This window comes from Akebia trifoliata, chromosome 6 (genome assembly GCF_017979445.1).
Source record: "Akebia trifoliata isolate Shusen 1 chromosome 6, ASM1797944v1, whole genome shotgun sequence".
NCBI classification, from domain to species: Eukaryota; Viridiplantae; Streptophyta; class Magnoliopsida; order Ranunculales; family Lardizabalaceae; genus Akebia; species Akebia trifoliata.
Window position 1 is genome coordinate 2,157,281 of NC_141380.1, and position 20,903 is coordinate 2,178,183.

General features: G+C 35.1%; 2 protein-coding genes across 2 annotated transcripts; one reads left to right on the forward strand and one right to left on the reverse strand.

The window, feature by feature from the left end:
* On the reverse strand, nt 1–3,860 carry LOC147399531 (uncharacterized). The gene is made up of 2 exons (XM_086446603.1): nt 1,169–3,860; nt 1–585 (listed from the first exon to the last, which is right to left on the reverse strand). The coding sequence occupies exons 1-2, from the start codon at nt 3,843–3,845 to the stop codon at nt 200–202; spliced, it is 3,063 nt and encodes a 1,020-aa protein (XP_086302729.1). The 5' UTR covers nt 3,846–3,860; the 3' UTR covers nt 1–199.
* A 10,502-nt stretch (nt 3,861–14,362) lies between these two features.
* LOC147399532 (uncharacterized) lies at nt 14,363–15,811 on the forward strand. Its single transcript, XM_086444921.1, has one exon. The coding sequence runs from the start codon at nt 14,472–14,474 to the stop codon at nt 15,696–15,698; it is 1,227 nt and encodes a 408-aa protein (XP_086301047.1). The 5' UTR covers nt 14,363–14,471; the 3' UTR covers nt 15,699–15,811.
* The last annotated feature ends 5,092 nt before the right edge of the window (nt 15,812–20,903 follow it).

Here is a 20,903-nt window from a genome sequence, read left to right on the forward strand (position 1 = left end):
CTATAATAGTAAAGATATTAGAGCACAATAGTCGGATTGTCACCCCACGTTTGTCTTGACACTACAAGGCCCGTTATCTTATTGTACTTGGTAGTAAACATAAATGAGAATCAGATAAACCTTATAAGAACACTAGTTTCATTTTTGTCCTTGAGAGGGCTTAGTTATGTTCAAGAGACCATTTTTTTTTGGACCCCCTCTATGTATCCCGAATCCCCATATAAATATCCCTGATTGCTTGCAACTCTGTGACAACCTGACCCATCACCATCCGTTCTCTCGGCGACTCAGTAGAACATGATACACCAAGTCTAACTATCGCGATCAAACTGTCACATTGTTTACTCAACCTTGCCTTGATTTCATCTTCACTTAGAGCTTCATTGTTGTCTATTTCTCGAAGAAGTATTGGATCTATGATCTCCATCACTTGATCCGGAAGAGACATCCTAGCGAAGTAATGGAGACTAAAAGCATCTTCAAACATCTCATCAGTAGGCCTCCTTCCAGTGAACATCTCTAACAAGAGGATCCCATAGCTATAAACGTCGCCTTGTGTCCACACCTCATCGCGCACACCATACTCTACAAGTACTTAATTTAAAATTATAAGTATTTCAAACAAAACTATTAAGTTGAAGTCTTAAAAAGACAAATTATGTTACCAAACCAACTTTTTTATAGAGTCGTGATTTTTTGACACCCCTCTAACACGTCCCCTGATGTGGCATGGGCTAGAACCATAGATTTTTCCTTTGAGATACACAATTGTACATCCCCATAAATATGTGTATCCTGAGGAAAAGAATCAATGGTTCTAGCACATAACATGTCAGGGCGTGTGTCAGAAAATCATTATTATTTTTTATAACACAACAATTAATGAAATTATATGTGACACACCTAACAAGGACGTGGACACACAAGAATAAGAGATTTTGGAAAGAAAGAAGACCAAAGCAATCCTTTGTTTTCTTCCTCCATTATTCCTTCATTCTCGTGACCAGTCCCTTTAAGTTCGAAGAGCTATTCTCACCTAATTAGAAACCCATTGGTTATCCACATTCGAAACATTATATTTAATCGCGAAGTTTGGTGTTTCATAAAGAAGGTTGGTGTGGCAATAGAAGATCTTATAGAACAGAAGTAAAATAGAGGAAATTGTTACCTGGAGCAACATACCCAACAGATCCTTTTATAAAAATGGAGCTACTTTGTTTTCGAGAGGGATCATTGATGGCTCCATTAAGGAACCTTGCTAACCCGAAATCACCCACATGAGCGTTCATATCATTATCGAGAAGAATGTTGCTTGGTTTCAGATCACAATGAACAATGGGTATGTGGCAATGGTGATGAAGATAATCCAAACCATAGGCTATGTCGATGACTATGTTGAGTCTCTCCAAAAAACTCAGATATCTTGGTTGATGTTGTTCTTCTGGTGTTGGATGCAACCATTCATCTAGACTCCCATTAGACATGAAATCAAAAACCAGAGCTTTGAAATCATTACCCTCAAAATCCACACTCGAACACGAAGTCAAGATCTTAATGAGATTTCGATGTCGAATGGATCTCAAGGCTTCACATTCAGCCATGAAACTCTTTGAAGCTCCTCGTTGTTGAAGGTTAAGTACCTTCACTGCGACAACTGTTCCATTGAAGCCTAGGACTCCTTTGTAAACAGAACCATAGCTTCCAACTCCAATCAAATTAGCCAAAGAGAACCCATCGGTCGCTTTAAGAAGATCGTCATAAGAAACCTTTAGAAACATATCCTCCAATGAAGATGTCGAAGAAGTTTTATTTCTCGCTTTTCTCCTCCAGAAAAGAGTAGCCAAGGAACAAAATAAAATTAAAGCAGCAAGGACACCAGTTACAAGAGTAATTCTTTTGAGGGGAAAACATCTTTTTCGTTTCTTAGAACGTGGAGTAGAGCAAATCGGCAAATGTAGTTCAGAAATCCCCCCACAAAGCTTATTGTTTCCAAGAATTGAAATTGAACTTGTATTCTTAAAGACCCCACCTTTTGGTACTTCGCCCTCAAGATCATTGGAAGACAAATTCAGATACCTCAGATAAAGAAACGTCTCAAGATATTCTGGAATTCTCCCCGAAAAATTATTGTGCGAGAGGTCTAAATCTTGAAGACCTCTCAAAGAACTCAATGAAGGAATGGGTCCTTGAAAGAAATTACCACTAAGGTCTAGACCTTCCAATGCGAGGCAATTCTCGAGTGTGCTAGGAATTTCACCCGACAATCTATTCTTGGATAAATTCAAGGTGTGAATGCTAATCAAATTACTGACTTCGAATGGTAACTCCCCAGTTAAGGAATTCTGAGACAAGTCCAAGACAATTGACAAAGATGAAAGACCAATAATGGATTTGGGTATGGTGCCGATGAGTTTATTTTGCGAGAGGCTCAATATTTTCAGATGCGGTAAGTTACCAAGACTCAATGGAATGGTTCCTGGAAGGCTGTTTTGGTCTAAATTGAGCTCTGACAATCCAGAGATATTTCCAATAGATGATGGAATTTCCCCTGAAAATGTATTCCCAAACAAAGATATTACTTGTAAATTGGGAAGCTTTCCTATAGAAACAGGAATACTACCTGTAAGAAGGTTTTCTTCCATACCCAATGACAGTAAGCTAACGAGGTTGTCGATCTCTGAAGGGATGTTTCCCGACATATGGTTTGCCCCAATATAGAAAAAGCTAAGCCGGGACGACAGATTGGCTATGGAATTGGGCAAATGCCCGGTTAGATTATTTTCATTTAGGCTGAGTACTTCCAAGTTACTACAATTTACCAATGACGGAAGAAAGCTAGAGTCATCAGATATACCAGTTCCAAGGCGATTACGACCAAAATTTAGCCTAATGAGGCCTTTCAAGCTTCCCAAAGTTGATGGTATCGGCCCACTGAAGTAGTTTGAATCGAAATCTAACTTCACGAGTCTAGAAGCATTTGAAATGGAATTTGGTATGGGCCCAGAGAAACTATTTCCCCCCAAGAGAAGTACTTGGAGATTAGGAAGTGTGAGCCCAATGTAAGGTGGAATGTTTCCGAAAAATTGGTTTTCGGTTACGCCAAAATAATTGATAGAGGAAATGTTGAACATTTGGACTGGAATAGTACCAGTTAAGAATTGATTTGCTGAGATTTGAAAAAATTCTAATCGGGATAATTTTCCGAACTCCCTTGGAATATTGCCACTGAGATTGTTCTCGGATAGGGATAGGAGAGCAAGAGATGAAAGGTTTGAAAGTGAGGATGGGATAGTCCCTGTTAGATAGTTAACAGCAAGACCAAGCCCAACAAGCTTCGTTAGTGTGCCGAGCTGAGTAGGCATTGTCCCGACAAGATGGTTTGCAACTAAATCAAGAAAATCAAGTTTAGTACAATTGGTCAGACTGATTGGAATTTCTCCTTGTAGAATATTTTCTGTTAAGTTGAGATGTTTAAGTCGAAACAATCGACCAATTTCTCGTGGGACTTCGCCACTGAAGTTGTTTTGTCGGAGGTTGATACCTTTGAGGAATGTGAGATTTCCTATACAAGGAGAGATCGTACCAACCAAGCCTTGTGACCTTAGATCTATGATGGTCACCCTTTGATGCCGAGCACTGCATGTAATTCCTCTCCATTTGCAAAAATAGAAAGAATCGTTCCACGAACTCAATGCTCCGAATGGATCATGAGTAATTCTATCTTTGAAGGCTAGCAAAGCGAGTCGATCAGTTTCATTTCCAAAGGTAGCCGCGGTCGACAACTTGATGCACCACAAAAGGGTTGCATGCATGAGAAATGAACATAAGAGCTTATGAAACTCCATTGCTTTGTGAAAATCCATGATCCCTCGTCTCCTAACCTCGTACTTATAATAAACTTTTTCTACAAGTTAATATTACCTTAATAAAAAATATTAGTAGAGTGGTAGTCGTTGCGTTATAATTCAAACCCAGACCTAATAAAATGTAGGAATCGATGAATCGATGTGTGTTCAAACTAGGGGTGCAAGTTAATTCAGTTCAAACCGAGAATCGAACCAAACCGTATATTTTTTATTGGTTTGGTTCGGTTTAGACTAAATATGATTTGGTTTCGGATTTAAAAAATGAAAAACCGATGGGTTGGATTCGATTTTCGGTTCAGACTTGATAAAAAAATCAAACCAAATCGAAAACCAATGGTCCAGGATGGTTTGTAAGATATGGATTTTGAAATTCACAGTAGGAAAACTGAGAGAGAGAGAGAGAGAGAAGATGCGTAGAAGAGGAGGTTTTCTTCTAAAATTCATTCTCTTTCTCTTCGTCGTTAATTCAATCTCTTTCTGTTTGTAAACCACTTCTGTTACAAAAAACAGAAGGGAAACCCCTCTTTTTAATGGAAAACACCGCATCTTTAACAGAAAATTATCCTCACCAAACCCCAATTCTTGTTATCTTCTCTGGGGAAAAATGGCCAATTCTTCCTTCTTACCTCCCTTAGTCTTTAAACCCTAATGTCTATACACAGTCATGCGAAGGTTATTTCGGGAATGGGTACAATCGTCTGGTTAAAGGTCTCAAGTCTCCAAAAATTCATCGAAGATCTTCGAATTATCGAGGTGGAGGTGATGGGTGGTTTCGGTGTTTCTATAGGGAAACCCTGAAGAGCTCAATATATGAATGTGGGCAAATACGGATGACTCCAGAGAGAATTAGGATGTTTGTAGGAGGGGAGAGATTGGAATCTGTGATTGGGAGGGAAGAAGAAGAGGAATTGCCATCGTTTAATTTAAGAACTTTTGAAATTGAGGTTGGTGATGGGATCAATCAAGGTGGGGATGGAAAGAAGTTTGTGAATGAGGAATTTCTTGATCGGTTTATGCCGAAGGGTGCAATTAGAAAGCATATGATGCAAGGTTTGTTCAATTCAATTAGATTAGTGGGTTCTGATGAGTTCGAGTGCTCGCAAGGTTGGCTTTTTTTGTGTTTGGTTTGTAAAAGTTTGGATTTTTATATGTTGGTGTTGATCTTAATGGTTGTAAGATATGGGTTTTGAAATTCACGGTAGGAAAATTTCATTTGTGTTAAAAAAAAAAAACTTTTTGACAACCCATGGAATCAAATTGAATTAAAGTCGATTTGGGTTGATTCGGTTCTGGTTCTCATATAATAGAACCGACATTGGTTGGTTCGATTATGATTTTACTCTAAACTGAACCAACCTGAACCAAGTTGCACTCCTAATTCAAATCATAGGAATTAAACTAAACAAGTTTGACATGAGAAAGTTACCAATTAATTCATATAAAATAATTATGCGAAGACTATAAGATAGTGGTCTCTCCATTATAAGTCAACCCTAGACCCATTAAAATTTAGGAGTCCATGAATTGATGTATGTTCGAATCATTGGAAGTAAAGAAATTCGACATGAGCAAGTGACCACATAAAATGATTATGTGAAGACTGCATAATCAATCAACGCGTCTTAAGAATATATTTGTTGTTTCCACTAAGTAATTCGATGATTTGATCAAGCCGATTGATTGAGTATGGTACCACCAAATAAAGATAAGCGCGAAAAAGTTTTCCACTATACATTACAAACAGTGACGTCAAGCCTTTCGTGCAAGAAGGATAATAAATTCATAATTTGATTTAAGATAATTGCTTTAGGGACAATGATTATGAGAGACTTTTTATTGAGAATATGTATCGATTAGTCCCTTAGAAAAGACTACAGACCATTTAAGTCGTACTTAATAAAATATCCACCTTTTAAGTATCTTTTTAAGACAATACATGAAATATCCTTTTAACAATTTTACAAATCAAATAAAAAACTTCACCAACTTATGTGGTTATTAATATTTTTGTGAAAATAAAAATAAATAATTTTATTTATTAAAATCTATTTATAAATTCAATATAATTTTATTGGGGGTGGTTCAAGTGACATATGGAAAAACATATGTAAAAACAATGATTTTTCAAAATATGGGTTAGAGGTTTTAGATTGAACTGATTTTTTGTGAGGATGGTCACTATGATGAGAAGATCATCCTCACAAAAAACCAGCTTAATCTGAAATTTCTAAATCCATCAAAAGTGACTTACAAATTATTGATAAAAACTGGTAAAAAATCGACGGTCCACATTCTAAATCATTTTTAATGGGGTCAGAAGTTTCAAATTTGACTGATTTTTTTTTTCAAATGATCTTCCCATCATAGAGATCATCCTCACAAAAAATCAGATCAATCTGAAACTTCTAACCCATATTTTGAAAATTTATTAATGTTACATTGTTTTTACATATGTTTTTTCATATGTCCCTTGATCGTGACCCAATTTTATTTGACTCATGTAAGTAGACTTGCTATTTTGTAGTTGAATCAATTCAATGAACATTCAAGATGAGTTTTAAAATAATGTTTTAATTTTTAAATATATTTTTTTTAATAAATCTAATTAGTTTGATGATGATGATGACCATCATCATCATCATTTATGTGAGTAAAAAATCGCTAGTCAAGGATTTTTTTTTTCATTGTTTTATGAGAAGATGGCCATAGTCAAGGGACATTTCATTAATTTTAAAACATAGGATTACTTCAAATTTCTCAAATAAACATGTTTCTTTAAATCTCAAAATTCGTTGAAAAGGTAATTACGGCATTTTCATTTAAAAATTCTTTTTAGACTAATATTTGATAAAATGAGTATTAAAGGGTACATATTTTTCAAAAGGGATTTTTTAATACATATTTTCAAAAAAAAAAAAAAGCCTTTTGGGATCATTGTCCCATTGTTTTATGATTGACATTACATCAAACCTAGACTCTAGGAGAAAATAATAATAATAATCTAAATAGTAGAAAATAAATTTAAAACACAATGAACTCTCTTGATCTATAAATTACATTTGTTTTTATTTTGTACTTTTGTTGGAAAGCTGGCTAATCACTCTTATGAAAATCTGTTCTTGAGTACTTTAAGTTATATTTTAATTTAGGAAATTTGTTACTTGAGGTCCAACAACTAAGATAAGCATACTTGTGGAAATATATACTAAAGACTTTGACTATGACTTCTTTTAGCCTATTTCGTTGAAATTTTTAGTGGGTTGTTAAGAATAACAAGTGAACTTCAACTTGACGTTATGTTTTGCATGATACACACGTTAATGAAAGGTCTTTGTCAACATTCAATCCAATCAAATCCTCACAACATCAACCTACACAATTTACAAATTATTTTAGGATCATTTTGGTATTTTATTTTTTCAAGTTGAATTAGTAAAAGAGAACTAGCACCCACAACTTTTACTTATTACACTCCTATTGAAAGAAAAAATAAGGGCTGAATCTTCAAATCATGCGTTAAATATGTCGAAATTTTGATTTTGGTACATTATTCATTTTGATTCCCAAAACATGCACATAGTACATTGTTCACTTTTTACGTGTCTACAAATTTGTAAATTTGTTACTTTTAAACTTATGAATTTGTAGATGTGTAAAAGTGAATAATAGATCACATGCATGTTCTCATAAATAAAATGAACAATGTACCTAAATCGTAATTAGAATAAAAATGGTGTATGTTTTCGTAAATATCTTAAAAATAAATAAATCAATGATTTAGAATAAGTAAAAGTTGGGATGTCAATAGAAATTCTTTCTCTTGTTTAGATTCTTTGTAATGTTGACGTGTTAACTTGAACCAAACTTCACCAATGTCCCAATGTTGTGTTTTAATATTTAATTAGTGTGTGATAAAGGATTTGCCAATACTCTCTTAGAAAAATCGGGTAGCACTTTATTTAGAGTAAAAAACTGGTGTACTACGGCAGCACAACAGTTTGATGTCATCCCATGCCTTGTCCACACTTTTTGGATCCATTGAACTATGAATATTTGGGCTCTCTCTCAACCTACAATTGGAAAAATAGTTTGATTGACTATGTTTAAAAGTTATATATGGAAATAATCAAATCCTAGAGGAAAATTTTAGCTGAGATGCCAATAAACGATTCCCTAGGAAACTGATCCATAAGAAACTGGTAATGATCTCTAGGAAATATGTATTTATTTTCTCATCTCCACTGTTGGTTGAACCTTGGAATTATCCAATCCAAGATCTAGAAATCACCCATGAAAATGATCGCTGACAAGGGCGGAGCTAGGATTTTCTTGCAATGAGGGCAAACTATGGTAAGTTGTATGAGTATGATTGAAGATGAATGATTTTAAGGAGAAATTCAGAAGTTTTTTATTAGAAGTAAAAGAAAATGATATTTAAATAATTTCCAATTAATATATGAGGATAGGGAGAGAGGTGAGGGAGTAAGGACAAATGGGACATGTAATTAGTTGAAAATATAAGGGTGTCTCAAAGTTGGTTGGGGGTGGGATTGCCCCCGCCAGTCCTGCCCAGTCGCTGATCAAAAGGAATAATGCTGAAGTGAACTCAAGATGGGACCTAACATTGCACACCTATAGTGTATGGGAATCCTAGATGTTTTTTCCTCAAGATATGATGCAAAACATATATGATTCCTATCCACTTTCACGTCAAGATGTGTGATATGAGGATTGCCCCCACTAGTCCCGCCCCAGTTGCTGATCAAAAGGAATAATGCTGAAGTGAACTAAAGATGAGACCTCACATTGCACACCTATATGTGAAAGTGTATGGGAATCATAGATGTTTTTCCTTGAGATATGATGCAAAACATATATGATTCCTATCCACTTTCACGTCAAGATGTGTGATATGAGGATTGCCCCTACTAGTCCCGCCCCAGTCGCTAATCAAAAGGAATAATGTTGAAGTGACCTCAAGATGAGACCTTACATTGCACACCTAGATGTGAAAGTGTATGGGAACCATAGATGTTTTTTCTCAAGATATGAATGAAAAGCATCTATGGTTCCTATCCACTTTCATGTCAAGATGTATGATATGAACTCCAATCTTGAGGTCACTCTAGCACAACTCGATAAAAAATCGCAATACATTTCAATGTTATTCCAAGACGACTCTATTCAAAATTTTCAAATTTCGTGAACCAGAATTTTCATTACTGAATTTATCAACTAGAGGGTATTATCATATAGGCCTTTGGTGACAATCTATCGAGCCCATGTTGATGAACGATTGGCATTTCAACGGCTCACATGTAGTACAAATACTGTCGATAATTCCTTTTGCCTGATTTTGGTAGACTACACGTGTGATGCACGTGAGTGATAAATGTAAATGTGAATAACATGCAACAAAGTAGCTTTAATGAATTTTGTGGGTTTGTTTCGTGATTAATGAAATGATTCGACCCAATCATATTACATTAATATGCATCGCTGATTATGAGAATGGACAGATTTGTATGGATTAAAAAAAAAAAAAAAAGTCCATAAAATTACAACACTCCTTGTCGACGATGAGAATAAGAGGATTGAACGAGTTTAATAGATTTAAAGTGGGGAGATGATTATAACATGAGAGAAAGGTAGATGCGATTTTAGGCATACACCTTAAGATATTGATCCAAATCAAGATTTCACGCATAGATCACAAAGAAATAAAATAAAATAGAGAACACAGTGGAGTTTTTATGTGATTTGACAAGTGTTTCTACATCAACGGGTTTAGAGAGTCATTCCAATATAATAAATCTCTCTAATACATTATCTCATTTAAATAGGGAAATTTTAAACTTAAAAAAGAAATCCTAATCATAATTACATTGTCGTTTTCATATTTACCCCTATTCAAATTTAATAATTATTTAAAATGGAAGAATCATCTTAAATTGAGATTTTTCTCTAATTATATACAATTTCTTTCAAACATTGTCACGTGCCGCCTCAAGATTTTCATTGATTGATGTGAAATGAACAGTCCAGATGAGAGGATTTTATCCCTTCACATATAACATGAGAGAAAGATAGTGGGGGAGTAAGATGTAAATTTTAAAATTCAGAAATGGGTGAGTGGAAGAATAATAGAACTAGCTCTTGTTTTTTTTTATAAAATTAAAAAAAAAAAAATCTTAAATATAGGGATGTTTTATTATACTACGATATATAAGATCATTTTAATTAAAAAGATGTACGTCAGACCTTGATTTAGAAAAAGAAATGTAACTTTAAACAATAATTATTGTGAATTTCAATATGTAATACCCACTCTCATCCCATCATGCATAATATTAAGGGTGGCGTTAGGAGGCCTTAAAGAGAGCTAAACATTTTTTCAATGTATGGGTTAAAAATTTCTAAATGTACTGATTTTTTGTGAGGATGATCTCTACGATGAGAAGATCATCCTCACCAAAAATCAGCCCATTTTCAAATTTTTAATCCCATCAAAAGTGATTTATAAAAATCCGACGGTCCACGATTCTTTAACTTGTAAACTAGGTTTAAAAGTTTCGGAATGAACTGATTTTTGGTGAGAATGACCTCTTTACCATAGAGATCATCCTCACAACTCTGAAACTTCTAACCTCTATTTTGAAAAATGTTTCGCACAATGTTTAATTCTCTTTAAGGCCTCCAAACGCTTCACTAATAGTAAAGATGAATAAAAATTTAAATAAACTAAAACACTGACGAACACAAAGATCCGGCTTAGGTTATTTGGAACTCCATAGGTGCATCTTATACTGAGGAATGTAGCAATGACATTAGAGGGGGTGTTTGGTGGTTGAAAGTGGACCTACTTTATAATCATAAAATAAGTGATGAAGACCCCTTAAACGTTTCTTGTTGATTGCCTTAGCCCGGAATTGACTAAAATGAATAATATATATATCTATTTATCAATAAATTGACTTTGCTTGTTAGAAAGGTCATGTGTATTGACATGGGCCATAAGATATGGATGTTTTCATATTGGATCAGATCATTTGTCGTATGGGGTACGTCGTTCCAATATAATATCTTCGAAAATAGTAAAACAAATGAATTTTTTTTCCATACATGACCTAAGAATCAATAATTCTCAATTTAATTCACAACATTTCAACTCCATTTATAATTCCAGCAAATGTTTGATAAGAAACTCTAGGTCCAAGAAATTGTAAAGATAGAAAATGATGGCAGTGAATACACTAGCATGAAGCATGCTTTTCAAATTCAATTTGTCGTCTCTCCTCAGATGGTGACTGAAATATATAAATTGTTACAATTAATTTCTTTTATATTAAAAAAATTTAAAATAGGTTGAAAATTTTAAGTATCTGATGTGTCATCTTGAATCTAAAACGATTTAGTGTGATGGATGATTCATGTTGATTCTATAGTTTGATTACTTCTAAGACTAAGTTGACTCGCCCGAATCATCTTGGTCGTTGTGGAGATCGATCAAGTTCAAGACCCCAATAAAATTACATAATTTTACTTTTCTAACACGTAAGGGGTGTGAATGGGTAACCGGTTACTTGATTATCTAAAGTATTGGAAACCGATTAGTTGGTTATGGATCTATCAAGGTGTATAAATTATTTTTAGGTTTGATCAAAATATTCATCTTAGCGGCCCTATAACGGATTTGCTTTACCCCTAACTTATTTATAAGGATATTAAATAATCTAATCAAATATTATTCAATGAGATAACTAGTAATAACTGTACCTTAGCTAAAATTAAAATCGAAAGAGAAAATGGAGTTTTTTTTTTTTTTTTTAACACTAAACATTTATATTTTCTATTCCTTCTAAATCTCGATTATTAACAAGGGTTCTACATCCTAATTTTTTTTTTTTTTTTCCATTTAAAAAGAAGATAGAAATGAATATCTATCTTAATGGGTGACAAGTATTTTTAAGATCGATTATGGATTCAAGGATATCATAATCAGAACCTAAACTTACATGTTAATTAAAGATTTTCGATTATTTTTCTTTTGAACGAAAATGAGTAAAGACTTTGTGGGAGCGTACATCCATGATTTTATTTTCAATTAGAATATCATTTGTGACTCGTAATCCCAACATGTATTTTTTCTTTCTTTTTATGGTGTACTTGTTTTTTCTATTGTTTCTTTCTTGTTGTTTGGAGGTTATCTCATCCTCTTACTTTTCTTTATTTTCTTAAGAAAATTTTATATTTATAAATAAATAAAAAAAATTATGGGTTATAAATGGAATCAAACCGATTCGAACCGAACTCTAACTGACCTGTTGAGATCCCAAGACCAGCAAAACACTAAACATTTGATATGTGATATATTGTGGTGATCCGGAGGCGTGTCGAATCCCAAACAATTAGATTTTTGGTGATTCGCAAGTGCACAAGACGTGCAACTACTTTTATTACTACACCCGACCCTATCTATTAAGAAAAGAAAATCTCTGTATTTGACTTTCAAACGAACCTTGCCTTTCTTCGAGAAACTTAAAGGTTATTATTGTACTCTTCAGCTTCACAAAAATAGTTCCCCGTCTTCCACGTTATATAATACAAGTTGACCCTCTTATACTCATTAATGCCAAAATTAATATAATATAACTTCCCGTTTTGTTTATTCACCTATCCAATAATTTAATAAATGATAGATCACACCATTATGACGATAAGGATGTGAAACTCTCAATTGATCGCCCACTTAACAATATATCCCAACCAATCAACCCATAGGACCCACATCAATAAAAAAATTTTGGGCTATTTGCATTGCTATGGTCACATAATTCTTCGAATTTTTAATCACACAACATGGTAACATTTTTATCCTTCATTTTCAAAAAAAAAAAAAATTTCAACATTCAAACATTAAGAAAAAAGGATTTCTAATGAAGTTGAAAATGATGGGTTTAGGTCGAAAACCCAAAGATTTTTTTTTTCTCCAAAATTTTGTCAATTTTTATGGGTGATGTTAAAGACCACGCTAATTATTCATTTGAACAATCTGTTTACAAAAATCACCCCAACAAATTGATTTTCACAATCAAGACACTCCAGTAGATGAACGCATCCCATATTCTTTTTCGATTTAAATAGATTGATTTCGCTCTTTTATTATAATCACTGGAACAGTCACTACCGTTGGAGTCCCTTAAAAAATGCAGCGTTCTTCGTCATTTTTGACTCACTACACATCAAGAGTTTGGTTGCATGAGATTCTCTATCTTTTGTGATAAAGAATTTGAAGTTCCAACTTCATCTACTCTTTATTCTATTTTTGTCTTAAGTTAGGATTTTCAACAAACAAATTGTACAGAATATGATATAAAGAATATAAGAGGGATGGATGAGGAAGATGAGAGAATGAGATGTTTGTCTGAACATATTTTCAAAATTGGTAAAAAAAAATTGAACAAGAAAATCCTCCACCACCTTTGTTCAAATTGGATGGAGAAAGAAATAAAAAAGAGGTGGAATAAGTAAAAATCTTACGGTGTCCTAATAAAGATAAATATATACATATGAGTGGCGTTCTTTAGACAAAATCCTAGACAACATTCTAGACAAAGCATTTTGTCTTATATGAGTTAAACATTTTAGAATGGACTGATTTTTTGTGAGGGATGATCTCTATGATGAGAAAATCATCCTCACAAAAAATTAGTTAATTCTTAAATTTCTAATCCTAATTTATAAGATGAAGAATCGTGAACCGTCAACTTTTCATGAGGGTTAGAAGTTTCAGAATTGACTGATTTTTTGTGAAGACGGTCTACTAACTTTAAAAATCATCCTCACAAAAAATCAGTCAATTCCAAAAAATTTTGACCATATAAAATAAAATTGTCTAAAATATTATTTAATATTTTTTCAAAAGAAATATATATATATATATATATATATATATATATATATATATATATATATATATATATATATATATATATATATATTTATTTATTTATTTATTTACAATTGTTCTCGTTACCTTATCAATGCTTGTGGTGCCTTAAACATCACCCTTCTTTCTTATTATGAAACCTTTTTTAATTTATCTCAATTAATCAAATTAAAATTTGAAACTCTACTAATAATTATCTAATCCCAACTTTATTATTATTATTATTATTATTATGCACATTACTACAGCAAATAATATAAATAAGTGGTTGAATTAAACAAAATTCCCAAGGTATCCGACATGTGAAGAAAACATTGAAGAATAAAATAATCCCAATGATCCAAAGTCACCAAATACTTCCACTATTCTTTCGAGAGAAAAAAAAAAACTCCATATAATATAAACTTCTCATCCGTCAAATTCTCTCCCAATCAAGACGGCTCGTCCAATCAAGACGGCTATCTAACCAAAACACGTTAGTAGAAAATTCAAAGCAGATCAATCAGGACTAGACTAACTTATAAGAAATAAGAAACTTCCTTTTCGGCTCTCCTCTCTTAGTTTCTCCCGTCATGAAAACTAATTAAGTTTTCATTCCACTCTGTATCTTCCAACAACATATATTTCTCTCCATAGCGACAAGGATTCTAGCAAATATGTTGGATTTTCGACGACCCAATCACACAAAGTCCTTATTCTCAGCACTTACCTTCGCTACTGCTCTGTTATTCATCACCATTGTTGCTGCTTGTAGTGTTTTCTGCAATCTTTCTCTTCTTAAGACGAGTAACAACTTCCCACCCAATGAAGTTCGTCAGAGATTTCGGTCAAATCTATTGCTTTCGGTGAAAGAAGAGATCAAAAAAACTTATATGAAAGATTCAGGCCCTCTGCTTCCTCCTATCAATGTAACAGAGGAAGAAAGGATTGCATGGTTCAAGAAAAAACTGCCTGAGTTTGACATATTTGAGTCAACTGCGTTGACTCGGCAATTTGAAGGACGGGTTCAGAAGTTCTTTGATCAAGGATGCGAAGTTCAATTCTTCATGACATGGATTTCGCCAGTGAGATCCTTTCGTAGGAGAGAGTTTCTTGCGTTGGAGAGCGTCTTCGAATCCCACCCAAAAGGATGCTTGATAATTCTATCGAGAACTATGGATTCGAGACATGGAAACGAAATCCTGAAACCATTAACAGAGCGCAGAGTTAAAGTTCTTGCGCTTGCACCAGACTTATCGTTTCTATTAAAGAACACCCCGGCCGAAACTTGGTTCGATGAGATGAAGAAAGGGAATAAGGATCCAGGTGAGATTCCATTAGCACAGAATCTATCCAATCTTCTTAGGCTTGCTGTTTTATACAAGTATGGAGGTATTTACTTGGACACAGATTTTATAGTAATCAAGAAGCTTTCTGATCTGCGTAACACGATCGGAGCACAAAGTATCAATGTTGAATCCAGAAACTGGACTAGATTAAATAATGCAGTTTTGATTTTCGATAAGAACCACCCACTATTGCTCAAGTTCATCGAGGAATTCTCCCTTACTTTTGATGGAAACAAATGGGGGCATAATGGGCCTTACTTGGTTTCAAGGGTGATTGAGAGGGTTGAGAAAAGGCCGGGTTATAACTTCACAATCTTGCCACCGACGGCTTTTTATCCAGTTGATTGGAACAGAATAGATGGGTTTTTTAGGAAACCAAAGAATCAGGTTGAATCAAAGTGGGTAGTGGCGAAACTGCTTCAACTAAGTGGAAAGACGTACGGTGTTCACCTGTGGAATAAGCAAAGCAGCAGATTGAGAATTGAAGAAGGGAGCATCATAGGCAAATTAATCTCTGATCATTGTTTTCTCTGTGAACATGTGTACAGTGCTTGAATAAGCTCCCTGCTTTGATTGTATGCGGATTATTTTTTTAATCCCTGGTTCTTCTCTTTTTTTCCAATGTAAATACCAAAAAAAAAAAAAAAAAAAAAAAAAAGAAACCAAAATGCAAATCTCATAGTAAGAGAGGAATTGAACTTTGGTTAGTACAATATTCCACATGTAAATTTGACTGTTTTCAACTTTTCGTTAAAAGGTTTGAATCTGAGTTTTCTGAGATTCCACGAGTTCAATAAATTATCTTCTTATACTACTCTTTTGGGCCTCTGTATTGAGGTTGCAACGGCCATTCATCTTCCTCGATTATCTCTGATAAGCAATTTTAATACGGTATGCAGTACTTTTTATTCAAACCCAGGAGACAACACAGTTCGCATTGCTGACCTATATTTTCAAGTAGGCACTTTTTAGACCAGGGAGAAGAAGAACATTAACCCCAAAGGAAGGAGCTGATACCCACCACAGGTTTGCTCGAAATGGTAAGACACGACTGGATTTGCTCCCCAGGTCGTGACTTTGAGTCTCTATATGCCTTTCCACGTAAAGTGGCTACTTAGCTGCTGTAACACGTGACAGGCTGGGATGGTACGTGCAGCTTCAGGTAGACTAGTCTCACCTAAGGTGGGGATACAGCAATATAAGAAAAACTGGAAGACAGCAATATGAACGACTGGATTAATAGGAAAAATCGATATGCAAAAGGCTTACGATCATGTGAGTTGGGATTTTTTGGAGTATATGTTGGGTAGGATGGGGTTTGGATCTAAGTGGATTGGGTGGATTATGAAGTGCATAACAACGGTCTCTTTTTCTATCTTGGTCAACGGTAGTCCGGCAGGGTATTTTAGGAGTTCTAGGGGGTTGAGACAGGGCGATCCGTTATCTCCGTTTTTATTTCTTATTGTGATTGAGGCCTTGGGTAAAATGTTTAGAAGGGGGGTCGAGATAGGGAGGTTATCTGGTTTTAGAGTGTCTACTGAAGGTCCGTTGATTTCGCATTTGCAATTCGCAGATGACACCTTAGTGTTCTTAGATCCGTCTAGAGATCAAGTGAGAACTCTTCGGGTGTTATTAGGTTGTTTTGAAGCTATTTCAGGTTTACACGTTAATCTGTAGAAAAGCAAGTTGTTTGGTGTGGGTGAGGTGCCGAATCTTTCAGTTTTAGCAACTACTATGGGGTGCAGGAGTGATACGCTTCCCTCGTCCTACTTAGGTTTACCTTTAGGGGCTCCGTATTGCAGCAAAAACATTTGGGAGGGTGTCATCGAGAAAATGGAAAAGAAATTGAGTACTTGGAAGGCTAAATACCTCTCAAAGGGGGGTAAGGTTACATTGATTAAAAGTACTTTAACGAGTATTCCGATTTACTTCTTATCCTTGTTTACGCTGCCCCAATCAGTGGAAGTTAAGATTGAAAGACTTATGAAGAATTTTTTGTGGAATGATAATATTGGTGGTAGAAAGTATCATTTGGTGAATTGGAAGTTGGTTTGCACTCCAAAGAAGAAGGGAGGTTTGGGGATCCGAGGGTTGAGAATTTCTAATAAAGCTCTCTTGGGGAAGTGGCTGTGGAGATTCGGGGAAGAGAGAGATAACTTATGGAGGAAAGTAGTTAAGGCAAAATACGGAGAGAAGAGATTTGGCTGGTATAGTGGAGAGGCTATTGGGACCTACGGGTGTAGTGTGTGGAGAGGTATTCTGAAGGGTGTTGATAAGTTCGATAAGGAGATTAGATTCAAAGTGGGTAAGGGGGACAAGGTTAGATTTTGGGAGGACCTATGGTGTGGAAATTTATCTCTGTCTACTCAATTTCCATCCTTGTACACTTGCTCTTTGAAAAAAATAACTCTGTTAGGCAATGTTTGATTCGGTACGAGAATACAGACTCTTGGGATCTGGGATTTAGGAGGAATTTCAATGATTGGGAATTGACAGAAGTTACATCTCTTCTAGATCTCCTGAATTCGATCCAAATCAAAGAAAATGAGCAGGACAGAAGGGAGTGGGTCAAGGCTAAGGATAAGAAGTTCTCTGTTAAGTCTTTCTATAATTGTTTGTTGCCGTCGGGTGTAGTCTCGTCCTTACCATCTGTCGTTTGGTCCGTTCATGTTCCTTCTAAGGTTTCGTTCTTTATGTGGCTTGCCTCGTTGGGCAGAATCCTTACTTTGGATAATTTGATAAAACGAGGGTGGATTACTCCAAACTTTTGCTTTCTTTGTTATAGGGATGGGGAGTCTGTTAATCATATTCTAAGTCATTGTCCTTTTTCCCGAGTTATTTGGATGTTCTTCTTAGCTCGCTTCCATGTGGATTGGGTTTTTCCCTTATCTTTTTCTGAACTTCTGGAGGGGTGGAGTTTCAATATCTTCTATTCAAGAAAGAGGTTTCTCTGGGCTATCCTGCCTTTTGCCATTGCTTGGGGTCTTTGGAGAGAGCGCAATAACAGGGTCTTCCATTGCAAAGAGAACTCGTCTCATACAGTGATCTTAGAGATTTTGGGGTTTCTATTCATGTGGTCAAAGATGAGCAAAGACTTTGAGGGAGTGCGGTTCCAAGATTTTGTTTTTAACTGGGGTATCTTTGGTGTTAGTTAGCTCCTCGCGGGGCGTGTATTTTTTATTTCTTTTTGCTTTTCCCTTGTTGCTTTTCTTTTCTTGTTGTTTGGGGGCTACCTCAGCCTCCCCTTCCTTTTATTTATACAATTTATATTTATAAAAAAAAAGACAAAGTTTGAATACATTAGGCCTTTCTGATGTTTGAACCTTAATCTTCTTCTGTAATTAGAGCTAGTTCCCCACTATTCTAATCAGAATAAGGTGACTGAATTATTGGAGTTTTGCCCAGCAACCACACCAAAATCATACAACAACTAGCATATTTTTGCTCCAAATAGCAATCATCCTGCCTCGTTTAGCACACATTTAGGTGGGCTGGGATCCACCATTTGATGTACCCCAAGTAAGAAATATTGAGAGAAAAAAAAAAACTGTTCCTTTATGAAGTCTTCCTTTAGATGGTATATCTTATATTTACCAAAACTATAATTATAGGGTCTTTTTTTAATACCGGAAACTAGAGATTCTCGCCCCAGCAACCAAGCATAGATTGTAAAGGATTAATCAGATATGTTTAGTGACATTGCAATAAGGAACAAATGGGAATGCAGAAGCTTCCTCTCTACCTTTCCCATGAACACGCACATATCCAGGTAGGTTGGGACCACTTTTGGCCAAAAATTGACCATATAACATAATCTCAGCCATCCAAGCTTATTTGATCATGTTGGAGCATAAGAATAGCAAATGGGCAAGGGTTGACATACTTTTTTTTTTTTTTTTTTTGAAAAGTAAGGGTTGACCTACTTATCAGATGTTTAATATTTAATAATAGATATTTACTCATATATAACGAGAACTAGTTCTCCACTCCTGTAACAAGAGTAAATTATTAATGATATTGGGCCTGTCTCTAGAATCCAAGCAGAAGGAATTATCAAACGTCAATACCTGATTGCTTCTAGACATACAATATGGTCGCTATACATTCAAAACGAAAGAGTTTTTCTCTTTGGGCCAAAACAAACTCACTAGATTATCCTAACAATCCGAACAATCCTTCTGTCTTGGACTGTCAGAAAATATGGAGAACCATCAAGGAGAAAAGGAAAAGGAAACCTCATTCAATGAGTTTCAGTATGCATAAATAGCTAATCACATGCAACAGTAGCTCAACATGTTAGAATCCACCTTTTCTCTGGTTCTCATGTTGATGACATAAAATCCATTTTGATTTTATGGAGATGCAACAGATTCCAAGGAGCAAAATGGGGTGGCTTACAAGTGGATGACTTTAGATATACAGGAAAAGAAGTAGCAAATCCACTACTGCAATTCCCAGTCAGAGAAGAAATCCTCAATGACCCGCCTACCTTCAACCAGCATTTCACCAATGAATTTTAAGGTTATTTAGAGATGTAAGGTCCAATAACCTCAAAATAACCACAACTCTTTCAAGCAGTTGTAAATTATGGCCAAAATTTGAGTACCCTATTCCCAAATTTTAGAGGATGCCAGAAAAAAGAAACAAAGAAACCAGATTTTCAAAAATTCCGAGGGCGACCTAGAACTAGTATATCCTTCTTCCAAGCCACCAAAAAAGTCATTTTTAAAGTGATAAAGCTGTTGATGATATTGACCTAGCATTGACTCCATATGGTTTAAAGACAAATGGTGTTTCCTTAATCAGCACAAATGGAAGTAGGAGGGAAGAAAGGGGTAAGTCTCAAAAACATTGTAAGATCATATGTACACCAAAATATGCATATATCATTATTTTTCCAGTAGTTACGGATTGCAGAAAGAGAAGTTTTGGAGAAGGATTGAAGTACACAAGAAACTCAAAGCAAGAGCGAGACCTTGCGATAGAAAGCCTGGTGCTACCACATCTTATCCTCTCTATCATCTCAGTAAATATTTAGCGTTTTCTGCACCTCTTCTTTCCACACTACCATTGTTAATAAAAAACGGATGACAATATCCAAACATATACACATACAAACACCACAAATCCTAGTCTCTTAAGTATAGGACAAATTACCAGGGAAAGGCAATGCCTTGCAAAGCTGTGGTGGCTCATTGCATGATATAAGTTCAAATCCACAAGTGATTTTTTTTTTTTTTGATACATATAAGGTTAGTGGTTAGCAAATGAAGTTGGGTTCAAAGGGATTTGAACCTAGGACGTGGGAACAATAGTCCACTTGGCTAAGTTGGCACTTCAAATCCACAGGTGATGTGACACTAAAAAATCCTAATAGTTCAAAATTAGGGAACCCTAATTTCTTTGAGATTATACACTTCTTAGCACTACCCATAACTGCTCTCAGTTTTTTCCTCATATTTAGCCCTTTAACATCCTTGTGCCAATCTCTAGACATGGTTTTAAAACTCATTTTGAAATCTCGTCTCGTCCACGAACAAGACCAAGTCGTCTCATTCAACAATGAGACAAATGAACCAACGAGACAATACCAACACGTATAGGCCGAGTCATCTCGGTCTGGGACGAGATTTAAAACCATGTATCTAGCTCCTGAAATATTTCCTATAACCACTTCCACAATCACCTAAACATACAAAAGAACCACAATTCTTGAATTGTGCTTTTTCTCTAATTTGATAAAACATCTAAAGATCAATA